The sequence below is a fragment of the Panthera uncia genome, chromosome X (assembly GCF_023721935.1).
Source record: "Panthera uncia isolate 11264 chromosome X, Puncia_PCG_1.0, whole genome shotgun sequence".
Taxonomy (NCBI): Eukaryota; Metazoa; Chordata; class Mammalia; order Carnivora; family Felidae; genus Panthera; species Panthera uncia.
In genome coordinates, this window is record NC_064817.1 from 54,224,129 (window position 1) to 54,241,811 (window position 17,683).

The 17,683-nt window shown below is 42.8% G+C and overlaps 1 protein-coding gene across 1 annotated transcript; it reads right to left on the minus strand.

Moving 5' to 3' along the window:
• Window positions 1-11,494: 11,494 nt before the first annotated feature.
• Window positions 11,495-12,605, minus strand: P2RY4 (pyrimidinergic receptor P2Y4). Its single transcript, XM_049644891.1, has one exon. It carries the CDS (start codon window positions 12,587-12,589, stop codon window positions 11,495-11,497), a length of 1,095 nt encoding a protein of 364 aa, XP_049500848.1. The 5' UTR covers window positions 12,590-12,605.
• Between the last annotated feature and the right edge of the window lie 5,078 nt (window positions 12,606-17,683).

Consider the following 17,683-nt stretch of genomic DNA (forward strand, 5'->3'; position numbering starts at 1 on the left):
TCATGATCTCACAGTTTGTGGGTTCGAGCCCTGCCTTGGGTTCTGCGCTGACAGCTCAGAGCCTAAAGTCTGCTTTAGATTCTGTTTCTTTCTCTCTGCCCCTCCCCTGCTTGTGTTCTTTCTTTCTCTCTCTCTCTCAAAAATAAATAAGCATTTTAAAAAAGGGTCTGTTTCTTGGTTTGTCCCTCTCTTTCTCTCCCCTTTGTTCATCTGTTTTGTTTCTTAAATTCCACATATGAATGAAATCTTATAGTATTTGTCTTTCTCTGACCGAGTTATTTCACTTAGCATTATACACTCTAGCTCCATCCATGTAGTTACAAATAGTACTTCTCTTTTATTTCTGATTTTATTTGAGTCATTTTTTTTTCTTGATGAATCTGGCTAAATGTATATTGATTTTCTTTATCTTTTCAAAGAACCACCTCCTAGTTTTGTTATTGTATTTTTAAGTCTATTTTATCTACTTTTACTCTAATATTTATAATTTCTTTCCTTCTGCTAACTTTAGAGTTTGTTCTTTTTTTCCTAGTTCCTTTAAGTGTAAGTTTAGGTTGTTTATTTTGAGATTTTTCTTGTTTCTTGAGGTAGGCCTGTATCACAATAAACTTCTATCTTAGAAAAATAAATAAATAAATTCCCATGTTAGAACTGCTTTTGCCGCATCCCCCCAATTTTATTTTTTTAAATTTTTTTTAGTGTTTATTTTTGAGAGAGACAGACAGAGCATGAGTGGGGGAAGGGCAGAGAGAGAGAGAGGGAGAAAGAGAGAGAAAGAGGGAGGCACTGAATTAGAAGCAGGCTCCAGGCTCTGAGCTGTTAGCACAGAGCCTGACTTGGGGCTTGAACTCAAGAAACACGAGATCGTGACCTGAGCCAAAGTCAGATACTTAACTGACTGAGCCATCTGGGCGCCCCTACATCCCCTAAATTTTAAACCATTGTGTTTCCAATTTCATTTGTCTCCAAGAACTTTTTAATTTCCTCTTTGATTTATTCATTGATCCATTGGTTGTTTGGTTCCATGTTGTTTAGCCTCCATGTGTTTGTGTTTCCTCAAGTTTTTTTCTTGTGGTTGATTTCTTGTTTCATACCATTGTGTTTGGAAAAGATGCTTGATATGATTTCAATCTCTTAAATTTATTAAGACTTGTGTTGTAGCCTAATATGTGATCTATCCTGGAGAATGTTCCATGTACACTTGAAAAGAATGTATATTCTGCTATTTATCAACAGAATGTTCTCTATGTATCGGTTAAGTCCATCTAGTCTAATGTGTCATTCAGAGACATTGTTTCTTCATTGGTTTTCTTTCTGGATGATCTATCCATTGATGTAAGTGGGGTGTTATAGTCCCCTATTATTGTTTTACTGGCTATTTCTCTCCTTATGTCTGTTAATATTTGCTTTATATTTTTAGGTGCTCCTATGTTAGATGCATAGATATTTATAGTTGTTATATCCTCTTGTTGGACTGATTCCTTTACCGCTGTGCCATGCCCTTCTTTGTCCTCACTGCAGTCTTTGTTTTAAAGTCATTTTGTCCAGGGGCACCTGGGTGGCTCAAAGATCTGATTTCAGCTCAGGTAATGATCTCGAGGTACATGAATTCAAGCCCCACAGTGGGCTTGCTTCTGTCAGTGTGGAGCATGCATTGGATCCTCTGTCCCCCTCTCTCTCTACCCCTCTCCCACTCGTGCTCTCTCTCAAAAATAAACATTTATTAAAAAATAAAGTAATTAATGATAGATATGTATTTATTGCCATTTTTTTCATTGTTTTCTCATTGTTTTTGTGGATCTCTATTCATTTCTTCTCTTGCTCTCTTCCCTTATGATTGATGTCTTTCTTCACTGTTATGTTTGGATTCTTTTCTCTTTATTTTTTGTGTATCTATTATAGGTTTTAGTTTGTAGTTATGATGAGGTTCATATATATCATATTAAGTATATAACTTTTGATATTAAGTAAGTGGTCACGTAGGTTTGAACACAAACTAATAGCCCTACATTTGTATTCTCCTCTTTCACCTTTTATGTATATTCTGCCATAATTTATATCTTTTATTTTATGCGTCTCTTTACTTTTTAGATATAATTGATTTTACTACTTTTGTCTTTTAACCTTCATACTAGCTTTATAAGTGATTGATTTACTGCCTTTATTATATGATTGCTTTTACTAGTGAAATTATTTCCTTTTATAAATGTCTTATTTTTAGTTATGACCTTTTTTCCCACTTACAGAAGTCTCAACACTTCTCTTAAGGCTGGTTTAGTGGTGATGAACTCCTTTAAATTTTGTCTGGGAAACTCTTTATCTCTCCTCTAATTCTGGATGATAACCTTGCCAGGTAAAGTATACCTGCCAGGTAAAGATAACCTTGCCAGGTAAAGTAATTCTGGATGATAACCTTGCCAGGTAAATGTTGTAGGTGGTTTTTTTTTTTTTTTCAGCACTTTGAATATATCATGCCACTCTTTTCTGGCCTGCAAGATTTCTGATGAAAAAATAATCTGATAGCCTCATGTGGTTTCCCTTGTATGTAACTTGTTGCTTTCCTCTTGCTGTTTTTAAGATTCTCTCTTTATCTTTAATCTTTGACTTCTTTTTATTTTTTATTTTTTTTTATTAAATTTTTTTAACGTTTATTTATTTTTGAGACAGAGAGAGACAGAGCATGAACAGGGGAGGTTCAGAGAGAGAGGGAGACACAGAATCGGAAGCAGGCTCCAGGCTCTGAGCTGTCAGCACAGAGTCCGACGCGGGGCTTGAACTGACAGACTGTGAGATCATGACCTGAGCCGAAGTCGGACGCTTAACCAACTGAGCCACCCAGGCGCCCCTAATCTTTGACATTTTAATTATTATATGTCTTGGTGTTTACCTGCTTGAGTTCATCTTGTTTGGGGCTCTCTTTGCTTCCTGGACCTGGATATCTGTTTCTTTCCCCAGGTTAATAGGCACAGACTGGGAACTGTGGGGCACTCTGCACTGGAGGAACCCTGGTGGGACAGGCAGAGGTGAAGTGGGCACAGGTGGGAGAGGTTTTCCCAAGGTGCTTCAGGAAGGGCCTGCTCTGGCAAGTTGGCTGCAGCTGAAGTGAGCACAGACCTGGCGTGTCCTGGAGAGTTTTATACCCATGCCACCTAGGTGAGATGGCTGTAGTACAGAGGTGTCTTGGTGTATACTGCACTGAGGCCACGTGGGTGGGACAACTGGAGCTCAGGTGGTCATGAGTAGGGGAGGCCACGTTGGGGGAATGACTGGAGCTGGTGTGGACTAGGGGCTCTGTGCTCACTGAGGTGGCAGGCTGGCTAGAGTGTCCAGACCCCCTTCCCATCTGCAGTATCACGGTAGAGGGTGGGATGTAAAAAATGGTGCTCACCAGCACTTCCAACCCTGGATAGTGTTCCAGCAGTTCCCCTGCCATTTAGGGGATGCTCTAGTGTTCACTTACAGTTTAGTTTCCCTTTAAGCCATGGCTTTTTTTTTTTTTCTGTGCCTGAGGGTGGGCAAACCTGTGCACAGATTCCTCAGTGTTATCCTTTCTCACTGCAGTTTGCAGCATTGGGAGAGAGGGTCACATTGTTACTGTGTCCCAATCTCTCCTGCTGTTCTCTTTGTAGTCCCTCTATCCTTTGTTGTGCCAAAGCAATTCAATCAGCTCTCAGTTTTTCTTCAGGAGGAATTACTCTATATGTAGGTGTAGATTTGCTGTGTCCATGGCAGGAGGTGAGTTCAAGGTCTGCCCATTTCACTATGTTGGACCTTACCTTCTAACCCCACCCCTTAAATCTTAGTAACATGTGTTACTGCCCCAGAATATGTGCTTTGGGAAACTGCATTAGGGAAATGAATAAAGACTGAAACATATAAAATCAAGCTAGCTTAAGTCTTCAAAGACCCAGAGCAATGAGTACCCTCTGAAAGAAATCCAGCAAGATCAGAGCATGTAAAAATAAATGTTTTATTCACATTGGAGATAAATAGCTGTTGGTATAGTAAAAAGGATGGGGTTTACAATGAGCATTAAGTTAAATATCAGTGAGAAGTAAACCAATTGAGCAGGTGCCAGCATCACAATGAAAGCATTAGTTGATTTTTCTCTTGAGTTTTCCAAGTATGTCTGGTTTCTTCTTCCCATCAGTAGATCCAGCAGCATGACTAAGGCCTCAAACTGTGGTACAAAATTTATTGTAATAACCAGGAAGCCCCAAAAAGGATTTCATCTTGTCTTGAAGAGTTCTCACATTTTAATAATTTACCCTTTGACTCAAGGAGAGATAATTTGTCTTCCTCCCACTTTATGACCTAAATCCATAAGCTCTGCCAATCAAACATACACCAAGGTGCCCTCATAGACAGACTCATTCTTTTTTTGTGCTCAAGTATTTCTGTATTCCCTTTTGGTGACAAATCCCATCCCAGCTCATACTAGAAATATAAGTTCTGTAGGTTATGGCAAGTAACTTATTCAGTGGGTTATTCTGAAATCTTTGGAAAGAGGCAGAGGCATATAGGAACTAAAAGGGAAGGAGGAGTATAAATACATGTAAACAGTTCTTGATTACAAAAGCTATTTGAGATTGGCCTCTTTAGATAATGTCATTGGCTAATATCTCTTGTATACAAGTTGGCAAGGAATGAAGTATTTCTTTATTATCTTTCTGAGTGTCTCATCTTCTCTGAATTCTCTTATGCATTCACTGTTGCTTACTTCCTTAATTTTTCTTTTTTTCTTTCATTCAAAAGTTTTTTTTAAAAATAACTTTTATAAGTCCTTCTTTTTGAAACTCTCTTCTCTCTTGATGCAATGCCAACGTTTCAATCTGTTTCCTCCCAGTTCATCGCTACGGTCATCTCTCACTGATCAGTTTTCAGCCTCCTGCTTCTCACATTCATGGGTTCAGTCTTTGTCATGATCTTAACTATCACTTCTAAGCAGCTCCAAATCCATATTTAGAAGTTTGGCTCCTCATCCAGCCACACTAAAGTTGTGAACTGTTGAAAAGGAATTCCTACCCACAGGAACTGTAAATGATGTTTTTTCATCCATTACTCCATTGGCACTTCACAACAGCCCTACTAAATGAGTAATTCTTATCCCCAATTTACCAATGAGGAAACAGAAGCTCAGAGAGATTAAGCAACTTGTCTGACATCATGCAACTAGTGAGTAGCATATTGAAGATTTAAAGCCACCTCTGGTTGAGTAAATTGCTTGTTCTCTCTACTACTTCTCATTACCTTCTTCACCAAAATGTTGGCTTTCATCACATCAGTGAAGGAGAAAAGAGTCCTAGGTGCATCCTAGGAAAAACATTAGGCTAACTGGTTGGGCATTATGGGATGAAGTAGTAGAAAATGTGAGGAAAGTCAAAGCTCTGATGTGTCATCTTCTCCCCATCTCCACATTCAGATCTGCCTTATAGGTAGTCCAAATAATGAGTAGCCAGTTTAGTAGAATGTGGAAGATGCTGGACAGACCCACTTTCCTTTATAATATCTTTCCAATGCCCTCCCTGTCTTCACTGTTCTTAAAAAGTGCCCTCGGGTCTTTAGGTTTCTTGTGTTTCCTGTGGCCTCTTAACACGGAAATATGCCCAGGAACAGAAACATTAAACTGAATTACTGACATGTAACTATTCAGCAAATATTTATGAAGCACCATTTATTAAACAAATGAGATGATATAATAAAAACCATTCATATTTGTTTAGCTCTCTAGATTTGCAGAGCCTTACCACAATCTGAAGTACTTAAAGCTGAGATTATGATCCTCATTTTACAAGTGATGAAATTATGGCTCAAAGAGTCTGAATGACTCACCCAAGTGACACACCTAAGCCCTACTTTCATAACTAGGGCTCAGACTTGGCTCTTCTGATTTTCGGTCCTATGCTCTTTCCTTTCTATCACAGCAACTCAAGGAATTTATAGGAGGGAATGCAAAACAAACATAAAGAGTCAAGTAGCAATAATAGTATAATTTCAAAAGACAATAAAAGTGCCAAGTGACTGATATAAACAGTAATTATTGTAGGAGTGACCAGGAAGGTCACTGTGGGCAAGAGTCACCAGAGAAAGCCTAAAAGAGGAAGTGGAGCTTGATCCTGGCTTTGGAAACTAGGTAAGAAAAGGACAGTGAGAGAAGAAAGGGAGGGCATTCTGGGGCAGGGGAAAAGAAGACTAAAGGTGCAGAGCTGAGAAAGTGCAAGTCTCATTTGGAGAAAGAATAGGGAGCTCAAATTAGCTGGAGAAGAAAGATTTGTATTGGGGAGGAATGGAAAATAAGACTGAAAAAGCTCTTTTTCATTTCTGACTAAAGGATTTAAATTTGTCTTGTAGACAATAGGCAACAATGAGAGAGTTTTAAGTAAGAGAGTGAAACTGTGAAAGCAGTGTTAGGGCTGATTAATCTGGCAGTATGCATTATATAGGATGCATTTGTGTGAGAAGACACTGGAGGTAAGAAAGACCAGTTTGGAGGCTGTATCAGTCAGTCAGGGATAAGGTGACAAGAGTCAGTATTAGAATGGTAGTACTGGGATCATAAAGGAAGGCCAATTGACATGATAACTAAAGAAATGCCAGAATCTCATGAAATAAAAAGAGAAGAATTGAAGTTACCTGAGCATTTTTGAGCCTAGGTGACTTGAGGAAAAATGATGCTATGAAAAGAAGTGAAGACAGATAAGGAAACTGGTTTAGAGAGCTTAGTTTTTGTTTGTTTTTTAATGTTTATTTTTGAAAGAGACAAAGACAGAATGAGAGTGGGTTGGAGCAGAGGAGAGAGGGAGACATAGAATCTGAAGCAGGCTCCAGGCTCCTAGCTGTCAGCACAGAGCCCAACGTGGGTCTCGAACTCACAAACTGAGATTATGACCTGAACCGAAGTCAGACACTCAACCGACTGAGCCACCCAGGCACCCAAGAGAGTTTAGTTTTTGACATCTTGGGTTGGAAGTAACAATGGAAGATCCGAGTGAAACTGTCCAGGAGGCAATTAAATATATAGAGGTGGAACTTGGGAGGAAGGACAGCTTAGACCTGAGTTGGCATGGTGTAATGGAAGGAGATCTGGGAGTCATGGGTCTTGGGGGCTAGGCCTAGTTCCTGCTATGCCACTAATTTACTAAGTAATGGGCAAGTCATATCTTTGGGCCTGTTCCCTGCTTTGTAAGGTGACAGGTTACCTAGGCCCTAGAATATTTCCAAAGTATTCTCAAGGACTCTAAGTCAACTGACTTGTATTCGTGTGTGCATATATTCTCTCCAACAGAAAATCAAGGGTCAAGATGGTAGGAGGGGGAATGGATTAAATAATCCCCAAATGCTATGACATGACAGATCTTGAAAGTCTGTTTACTTAGGGAGTAAAAGAGGAGAAGGCAGCAAAGGAAGAGGAAGTAGTAAGATGAGTAAAAGTGGGAGGAGAGAAATTTAAAGCAACATGATAAAATAAGGAACTAAAATTAAAAGTAAAAATTATAATAAATGGAAGAAATGTTTATATCAAATGTGACAAAAGGTTAACATGTATGTTTTTTCAAGTTTTTTTAATGTTTATTTTTGAGAGAGAGAGAGAGAGAGCATGAGTGGGAGAAGGGGAGAGAGAGAGAGAGAATGAGAATCTGAAACATGTTCCAAGCTCTGAGCTGTCAGCAGAGAGCCTGAGTGGGGGCTCGAACTCAGAACAGCAAGATCATGACCTGAACCGAAGTCTGAAACTTAACTGACTGAGCCACCCAGGCACCCCTAACATGTATGTTAAAGAATGCATTTAGATATATAAGATCATCAGTGTGTATAAGACCATTAATGCCAATTGGTGAAGGATATGAACAGAGAGTTCACACAAGAGGAAATGCAAATAGTAAACATATGTAAAGTGTTCTATCCCATGAGTAATAAAAAAAGGTGAAGTTAATAATTTAATGTTTAAGCCATCCAAAAAGATTTCTTATAAAGTCCAATGCTACAGCTGCAAGGGAGATGGAACACTCACATGCCATTGTGACATTGAAAATTTGTGCAGTCTTTTTGAAAATCAAGATCCAGTGCTCACCTTGGCAGCACATATACTAAAATTGGAATGAAAATCAAGATCCATAAAAATATTCATGCTCTTTGATCTGGTAAGCCCACTCCTGAGAACTTGTCCTAGAAACACTACAAGTTTTCTTCTTGCAAAGAAGAAAAAAAGCTATATCCATTAAGATGTTCAAAGCACAGAAAAATTGGGAGTCGCCTAAATGTCTGATAATAGGGGAATAGTCAAATAAAATACAATCTACTAATGGATGTAATTTTATGTGGCTATTGAAATGATAAACATGAAAGACTGTAGTACAAGGACAGTATTTAAAATAAAAAATTTTAAAGCAAAATTTTAAAATACATGCACACTATGCTTACATTTATATAAAATATAAGTATATATTATGCAAACTGAAAAAGCATGGAACATAGATAAATGAAAATAATTGTTTAGGGTTTGGAAGTATAGATGAATATTTTCTTTCAAAATTTTCTTTAATGTTGTCATAGTGGAATTTTTTAATTGTTTTCATTAAGCTGTTAAACAGGATATGCAAGAGGATAAAGTGAGGTAGAGATAGTCAAAGAGGAATATAAAGGAGAGATCATTAAAGATCTCGCTTATGAAGTAATTTGTGTTCTTCCAGGTACAGAAGGAAACCAGGTTCAGAGAGTTAAGGGATGACTTTATAATGATACGTATGGTACTCTTTCTAGAAATCTGACAGTGAAATGAATAAGATGAGTAGAATGTTAGTTACAAGAAACAGCATGGTCAAGGTATGGGCGATAATGCTTTATTGTTGTTTGGTTGGGTTTTGTCATGTGTGGTCTTTAAAAAATGTGTATTTAATTAGAGAGAGAGAGAGAATCCCAAGCAGGCTCCACACTGTCAGCACAAAGCCTGATGTGGGCCTCGATCTCATGAATTGCAAGATCATGACTTGAGCTGAAACCAAGAGTTGGACGCTCAACCGACTGAGCTACCCAGGTGCCCCTGTTGTGTGTGTGTTTTTTAAAAGATGGGATGGGGGCGCCTGGGTGGCGCAGTCGGTTAAGCGTCCGACTTCAGCCAGGTCACGATCTCACGGTCCGTGAGTTCGAGCCCCGCGTCAGGCTCTGGGCTGATGGCTCGGAGCCTGGAGCCTGTTTCCGATTCTGTGTCTCCCTCTCTCTCTGCCCCTCCCCCGTTCATGCTCTGTCTCTCTCTGTCTCAAAAATAAATAAAAAACGTTGAAAAAAAATTTAAAAAAATAAATAAATAAATAAAAGATGGGATGAAATCAGTTATGGAAAGACAAAAAGTGATAAAAAGAGATAAACAAAAGAAAAAGTAAGAGAGCCACCTCTTATGTGGGGTCTACAGGGAAGAAAGGAAGAAAGACAAGATGGATATAAAAGTAGAGTTATCATGAATGAAGCAGAAAGAAGTTAAGGTATTAGATCTTCTCAGTTTCATTAGAAGCAAGGTAACTCTTAGAAGGTCATAGGGTAGGATGAAGTTGGAGCCTTGAGAAGGTGGAAAATACAGGAAACACTTGCTCTGGAGTGTTCACTAGGAATTCAGCAGGCTAACAAAAATGGGGGTTTAGATGAAGTTCCAAGACATAAAGTTTCAGTGGGTCAAAACAGCCACTGGCTTCATCTGCAATCTCCTCCAGTATAGGAGAGAGGAGAAAAGTGACCCAAGGTGAAAATGTGTTTAACTAGAGTATAAGGGAAGACATCCTGAAAGTAGCAGACCACCAAGTCTGGGCAGTTAGTCTTGATAAAACATATGGGAATTAAATGGACTGGAGAAATGGAGGAGACTGGGTAGTTGTGATAGAGAAAGCAGCTTTACTTGGTGGGGTCAGTGGATAGGAGAGGTGATGGGCAAGGAGGGTATGGTCATAGGAATAAAAGAAAGAGTACAGATGAAAAACGAGATATGTAACTGTCTAGGCAGCGGCCATGAGACAGCAAAACTAGTAAAGAAAAGGCCAGTCCATTTACTCCTAATGGAAAGAGTCATGGGTAGCAGGCAGAAAGAGGGAGCACATGGAAGGATGCAAAGGGAGACTCAGGGGCATTGAAGTCATTTTTTTCTGAAGACTAGCCTCAGCCCTACTCTCCATAGAGACCCCTTAGACAAGTAAGAGATCCGATACAGGTCAGCAATAGTGGGGCAAAAGAAAAGGCAGGCTGGAGACTCAGAGGACCAGTGGGCTAGAAGCCAATTTCAGAGTGAGGGTGCCTAGAAGTGTGAGCCCTCCTTTCTTATGAATGTCTGCCTAGACACTCTTACTTCCTGAGGTTTGGGGGTTAGCTGCCCAAGTTCTGTACCCACCCCCCGACTCCTGTAAGCCCATAAGCACCAAGATGGTGCTAGGGGGGGAATAACTGGATGGGAGACTCTGAAGGGAGCTGTCCTAGTCCCCATGCTCTGCCCTGGCAGTGAAGCCTTAAAGCCTGATATGAAAGAGTTGGTGACAGATTTATTATTCACCTAGGACAGGAGCTAGAGAAAGGGGAGAAACCAGTGAAGAGCCAGCTCTGGGCGTCAATCCTGCCACCACCCCAAACTCTGCATAAACCTGCTCTACCTCTTCATGCTGGAAGTTACAGTCACAAATATGAGAGCTTCCCCATCTCTTTCTAAGCCATCCTCTCTTCTTTTCATTAAGTACAGGATAACAGTCAAATATGCTCTCAGCAAACATTATAAAGGAGGTCCTGTTCCAAAGGCTGTTATCGACTTGGGCCCTGCCCCTTGAGGCAAGATACCCACCCCCATGGTAAAACTCAGGGCTCCCTCTCTGCCTCGTGGCTATATACCAGTTCAACAGTGCCATGCCTCCAGCTGCATGTGGGGACCCCGACATGCAGGTTGCCTGAGATTGAGCCCTATCTCAGCACTTCAGTAGGCAAGACTATGCTGTCTTTGAGAGGAAACCAGGAAGTGGGTGTGGGCACTACGTATGTCACATCCTTGGCATCTGTGATATGCTGGCGCCCCACCTCCTGATTCTGGCTATCACCATCAGATAAATCAGACCAATCCTGAGATTATCCCACTTCTCCACCTCTTCAGTCTAATGCTCTGGTCTGGTTGAAGGAACACATGCTATACAAATATGTGTGGGAAAAGGGAGGGGGCAAGAGGACTGGGTGAGATTTTTAGGAAGCCTTGTATGATCAAGAGACGGGACCAATGGATGCAGGAAGGAGACAGAAACAAAGAGAAAGAAGAGTGGCTGTTATTGCCTTTGGCTAAAAAGGAGAGGGCGACTAAAGTGTTTATGAGAGATGGAGTCACACATGATTTCCCCGGTTCCTCTCAATCCTCAGGGTGTTGGCCTCTCCAGAACCTGGAAAAGAGGAAGAAGCAGCCATATTAGGTGTAACTATTGAGTTCCCTCACCTCTGCCCTGCACTCATCCTTTTTCCTCTTACTTTCTGGCTCCCAGTGTTACAGTCTATTTGCCCCAGAGGCAGGGAAGCCACTGTCCCAGTGGGTGGATGTCCACCTGCAGCTGTTATCCTCAGGTAGGGACACCAGCACCAGGGAGGAGGCAGGCATGCGGGGCTGGGGCCCACCACTACTGCAGAAGTGCTGGAGTTGATGGCGATACTTGTCCCCAGTGAGCAGGTAGAGCACAGGATCCAGGCAGCTGTTAGCACTGGCCAGAGGCCGAGTCACTTTGTAGACCACATTGACAATGTTCAGCACGTGGCAGTCAGCTTCCAACAGCCTTAACATGTAATAAATAGTGCGGGTGATGTAGAAAGGTACAAAGCAGACAGCAAAGACGGTCAGCACCACAGCGATGGTGCAGAGAGAGCGCAGACGAGAAGATGACTGGGCAGTCCCTGGCAAGGGCCAATACAGGCGCCTGGCCATGAGCCCATAGCAGACAAGAGTGACCAGGCAGGGCACAAAGAGAAGCCCCATGATTGCTGAACTGAAGTGCACATAGTGGTCAAACTCCTCAGGCCGAGTGGTGTCATGACACAGGATGGTGTCCCCCTTGGGGCTGGTTGTGACAAACAGCAGGTTGGGCACAAGGCAGCCGGCTACAACCAACCAAACTGCCAGGCAGAGAAGGCCTGCGAAGTGAGGCTGGCCCCAGCGGAGTGCCCGCAGTGGGTGGCAGATGCCCAGGTAGCGGTGCACACTGATGCAGGTGAGGAAAAGGACACTGCAGTAGAGATTCCAATAGAAGAGAAAGCGGATGAACTTGCAGAGCCCAGTACCAAAGGGCCTGTGGTTGTGGGCTGCATAATAGTAGACGAGGGTGGGTAGTGACAGCACATACAAAGTGTCTGATAAGGCCAAGTGGAACATGTAGGTGACCGTTGCATCCCATGGTCGGAGGCGAAAGAGGAAGAGCCAGAGGGCCAGGGCATTGAGACCTAGGCCCAACACAAAGACAACTGTATAGCTCACAGGCAGCAGAACGAACTTGAACTCCTCATCAAACTGGCAGTTCAGCTCCACCTCACTGTCACCAGGATCCGGGCTGGGGACTAGGGTTGTGAGCAGAGGGAACTCTGCACTGGCCATGGTCCCCCTAGAGGTAGAAAGGGAAGAAGTGAGGGTGGCTGGATTTCCCTGGCCTCCCAGCTCTGCCCTGAGGCCAAAGAGCAGAGAACGAGAAGGGCCATGATTGAAGCATTAGGGGTAGCAAGAGGAGTACATCTGGGTGCACCCAAGCTAGCCTGGCCTCTGCCCAAGCCCCCTTGGTCCAGCCTGGAGTGGTGGGCAGCAGTCAGTGCTGGGCCTCGTAGGGCAGGCAGTGAGCTTGGGTTGTTCTCATTCTGCAGCTGACTCTGTCCTCCAGATCTTGGCTAGCTGAAGGGGTGGAGGGCTAGCAGGACTGTCCAATATGGGAAGATGCCCAGACCCAAGTTGCGTCCTAGCCGATTACAACATTTCTCCCCATGGTGCCATGACCTTTCCCCTCACCCTGCTCCCAGTGTCTCCACACAACAGTTACTTCTGACACCTTCCCCCAGCCTGGTCCAGCCCAGGTACCCCATCGCCACCTTCACCCAAGAAACTTGGCATGTCTCCTACCTGGTCCCCTTGAAGCTGAGCCCAGCTGATTCTGTCACCTTTCCCCTTGGCAGCCAGAGGTCATATCCAAGAGGGCAGGTTTGGGGGTGAAGCCTGTCCTTCGTCCTGTCCCGGGAGATTGTCAGAGCTAGAAAGGCCCATTGAGATTATCTAGTCCAACCCACTCACTGTACAGATTAGGAAACTGGGGCCCAGCAAGATTACTATTTAACAGTTTCTAAATGACTATAAGAGGGTGTACACAAGGAAACATCCAAGTTTATAGATGAAGAGCCAGGCCACAGGAGATGACTACAACTACAAGGAAATCATATCAATCTGTGTAAGTGAGGAGAAACATGGGAAATGAATGAATGTTAACATGGGTAAATGCAAGGTAACACACGAAAAGATTTGGGAAAATCTATACTACTGATATAAATCTCAACTCCAGGTGCATACAATTATAAACACTGCTTCTATACCACTTACCATGTGCAAGACACTATTCTAAGTGCTTTACACTTATTGATGGCCCAACAAGTTCTCTATAAAAGAGGTACTATTATTGTGCTGATGAGGAGACTAAGGCAAGGAGAATGTATTCTGCTATTTAGGGAGAGAGTCATGATTTGAACCAGGTTCTAGCATCCTGGTACTTAATCGCTATGTTTAGTTGCCTCTCTAAAGCCAGTGCCCATAATCCAGCAAAGAGATAAACAAATGTTTACCGAGACCCTACTGTGTGCTTGGTCCAGATCTAGGTACTGGCAGTTCACTAGTAGTGAATAAAACAGAGAAAGACTCTGACTGTAATGGAACTCCCATACTAGTGGGAGGGAAAAGAAAATAAAATTAGCAAGTAAAATATATAGATTGGAATCATTGCTATAGAGAAAAATAAAGGCAGGAAGGGGAATAGAGAAGAAAAGACATGGGGAATAGAGAAGGTTGCTGCTTTAAATATTAGGGCTACTTTGGATAAAGACCAGGTGGTTATGAGGAAGGGGACATGTAGAGATGAGGTCAGAGAGTGTGGCAGGGACCAGATCATGAAGGTTCTTGCAAACCATTGTGAGGGCTACTGGGCTTTTACTTTCAGTGAATGGGAAGCCATTTGAAGGTTTAGAAGAGATAAGTGTTGGGGTCTGATTTATATAGAATTTTTTTAAGTTTATTTATTTATTTTGAGAGACAGAGAGCATGTGTGCACATGCAAGCAGGGGAGGGGCAGAGAGAGAAGGAGAGAAAGAATCCCAAACAGGCTCCTCTGTAAGCATAGAGCCCTATGCGGGGCTCAAACTCACAAACCGTGAGACCATGACTTGAGCCAAAATCAGGCGAACCGACTGAGCCACCCAGGCACCCTCTGACTAGATTTTGAAAGTAGAGACAAGATTTACTGATGTGGGGTGTGAGAGAAAGAGAGGAGTCAAGAATGACTCCAAGATTTCTGACCTGAGCAACTGGAGGAATGGAGTTACTGTAGACAGAGATGGGAAAAGCTATGAGAGAAGCAGGTTTGGGGAAAGACTGGGGGTTCATTTTTCAGCCTGTCAATTTCAAGACACCTATTGCACACATAAGAGGAGGTGGAGAGGAGGCAGTTCACTCCTCTCCAAGGATGCTAGCCGACAGGCCTCCCTCACAGGCTCTACCTCTTCCTACACATCACCTCTCATCTCTCTCTATCACTCCAGGAGACCATGGTCTGAATACAACAGAGAAAGTACAGAATCCAAGCCTAGGTGTCTGAAGGTTAAGTGCCTGAGAATGCCAACTTGTCAGGAGCTCTGGATCTGGGACCCCTGGGGCTAACTAAGGCTCCAGGATTATGGGGTTCTTAGGCACAGGGGCAAGCTTCAGGGCTGGTGGACTCAGAAGATGAGGTGAGTAGTGAGTGCTCTTGGGGAGGGGGGTGCAGTCTGGAGCAGAATCCACTCTGAAGGGAACTGGAAGCAATGTAGACTTTGAACCTGGTCTTCAGGTCCTGAGAATGTTGCCCAGCTGGATTCTGGGAGTGAGAGGAGGAGGCAGGCCTGCAAGGGAGGCTCTAGAATCTAGGATCTAGATCTCCTGGAGGCCCAGAAATCTGGATAGGGGAAACTTGGAGATCTTTGCCCTGTGGCAGGGTGGGGGTAGATAAAAGCGAGGCATGGAGGAACAAGCAGTCATAGCTTGAGTCCTGGACAGCTGACTGCTGTGATGTTGTGAAAAAGGCCCAGGTGTTTGGAGCCAGACTGACATGAATTCAAATCCTTGTTTCTCCACGTATTAGTTGTGTGATGGTGGACACCTCTTTGTAACTTAGTTTTCTCACCAGTGAAATGGGGATAATGCCACCAACTTATTACGGTTTCCTGAATATCGAATGGGTCAATAGGTGTGAAAACACTTCATAAAGCATGAAATGCTTCTCATCAGACAGTATTTTGTATTATTACTTTGCTCCTAGGAATGAAGCTGATCTCTTAAGAGGAGAATAAGTGTGATTTGAGGCTTGGCATACACCCAGGGGGTCACTCCAGCGTCCTCTACACTAGAGAAGCCCCAACCTGAGCCAGCTTGCTGCTTTTCCTGCTTCAAGCTGGTTTAGCTCAGCTAGGTTTCTGCTAGTCCCTAGACACAGCTGCCGCCCAGTGGCTACTTCAGGAAAAGACCTCCCCCAACATCACCTGGGCCAAAAGGAATTTGTGCCTTATGAAATGCTGCAGGCCACACTTGCAGTCTTCTATGACACTCCCTCTCACTTTTGTTTCTGTGACTTTGCATTACTCTGATTCTCCTAAGTCCTCTGGATGTCCCTTCTGACTTCTTCCCTGGCTCTTTTTTTCCCTCCTTCCTCCATATGTGACCCTTCCCCTACAGCTTTTTCTCTCTTCCTACAGCTTTTTCTCTCTTCCCCTCCCCTCTTTCTCTTCTCCTTTCTCTCCTCACTCTACCATTTCTCTCTCCCTCTCTCCCTCTTTCTCTTAACATCCACTCTCATGATTTAACTTAGAACTTATGAATAATTGGGGCACCTGGGTGGCTCAGTCGGTTAAGCATATGACTTCTGCTCAGGTCATGATCTCACAGTTCGTGAGCTCAAGTCCCATATCGGGTGAGCTGAAGCCCCGCTTTGGATGAGCCCCATTTCTCTCTCTCTCTCTCACTCTCTCTGCCCCTCACTCACTTGTGCCCTCCCTCTCTCAAAAAAAGCATAATAATTAATAGTGACCAATAAGACTACAGCATGCAGATCTCTCTCTAATCAAAATTTATGTCTCTCTCACACTCATACCACATTTGATTTCTACTGAGATTATGGCACATACCACAAACTGCATAGAATTATACTCATTTGTATTTTTGTCCATCTCCTCATTCTCCCACCCTCACATCAGACCCAGAGCTCCTTGAAGAAAAGCTCCTGGTTTTACCTCTGTCTTTCCCGCAGCCTTCCCAGTAAAGTTATAATAACGTATGTTCCAGGGGTGCCTGGGTGGCTCAGTCAGTTAAGCATCCAACTCTTGATCTCACGGTTCATGGGCTTGAGCCCCAAGTCGTACTCCACGCTGACAGCACAGAGCCTGCTTGGGATTCTCTCTCTGCCTCCCCCCACTTCTCAAAATCTCAAAATAAATAAATAAACTTAAAACAAAACCCATATGTTCCAGGCATTTTTTTTTTCCAAATTATACATCTTGTCTATAAAACTGCCTTCCAGTTCAGAGTTAAGGAAACAGATACCTTCCACACAGTAGGTGTGCAATAAATGTTTATTGAATGAATGAATGATTCAGTTATACTTTGTTGAACTGAATGGTTCCCACAGCTATAATCTAAGCCCTGTATATATTGTTTGCTCTAGGACATACCCACTTGGGTACCTAATTGATAATCTAGAATTTAGTATGTCAGGCAAAGTTTATTCTTTCCCACTGATATCCTTCTGTTCCCCTATTCCTCCAGTCTTTTCCAGTCCTCCTCCTCTTGGCCCCTCACATCTAATATTCATGCCTTGATTACAGTTTCTCTGCAATTCTTCCTGTTGCCTTAGGGCCTAAAGAGGGAAACGAGGGAAAAGTATGGTTTCTAATCTTTTCATTTGAGTAGGGGTAGGGTGGGGGAGGAAGAAGGAAGGAGATGGAGGGAGAAGGAAGAGAGGAAGGAAATAAGGACAGAAGGAAAGAAATGAAGGAGAAAAAATAAGTGAAATACAGGAGAAAATGCAGGTTTTGGAGTCAGACCTAGAGTTTAACTCTGGCTCCATCACCCACTAGCTATATGACTGTAGGTAAGTTTTCCTGAACCTCCATTTCCTCATATGTAGAATGAAGTTATGAGCACCTATCTGGTTGTGTGAAAAAAATGAGACAGCGTCTGGCAATTATCATCCTCTTTATCATTAGGAATTAAAACATAGGTGAATTTGAAGGGTGTTGGAGATTGGAAAGTTCACCCCAGTTGCCTGGGTTTTCTTTATGAAGTGAAATAATGAGATCACCTAATGAGAATAAGGTGCAGTGTGGAGTGGGACAAGACAGTCACTCAACCTTGGTGGAAAGGAACTGTAATCTGAAACCCTGAATAATCCAAACTTATTAATAAAATCATGGG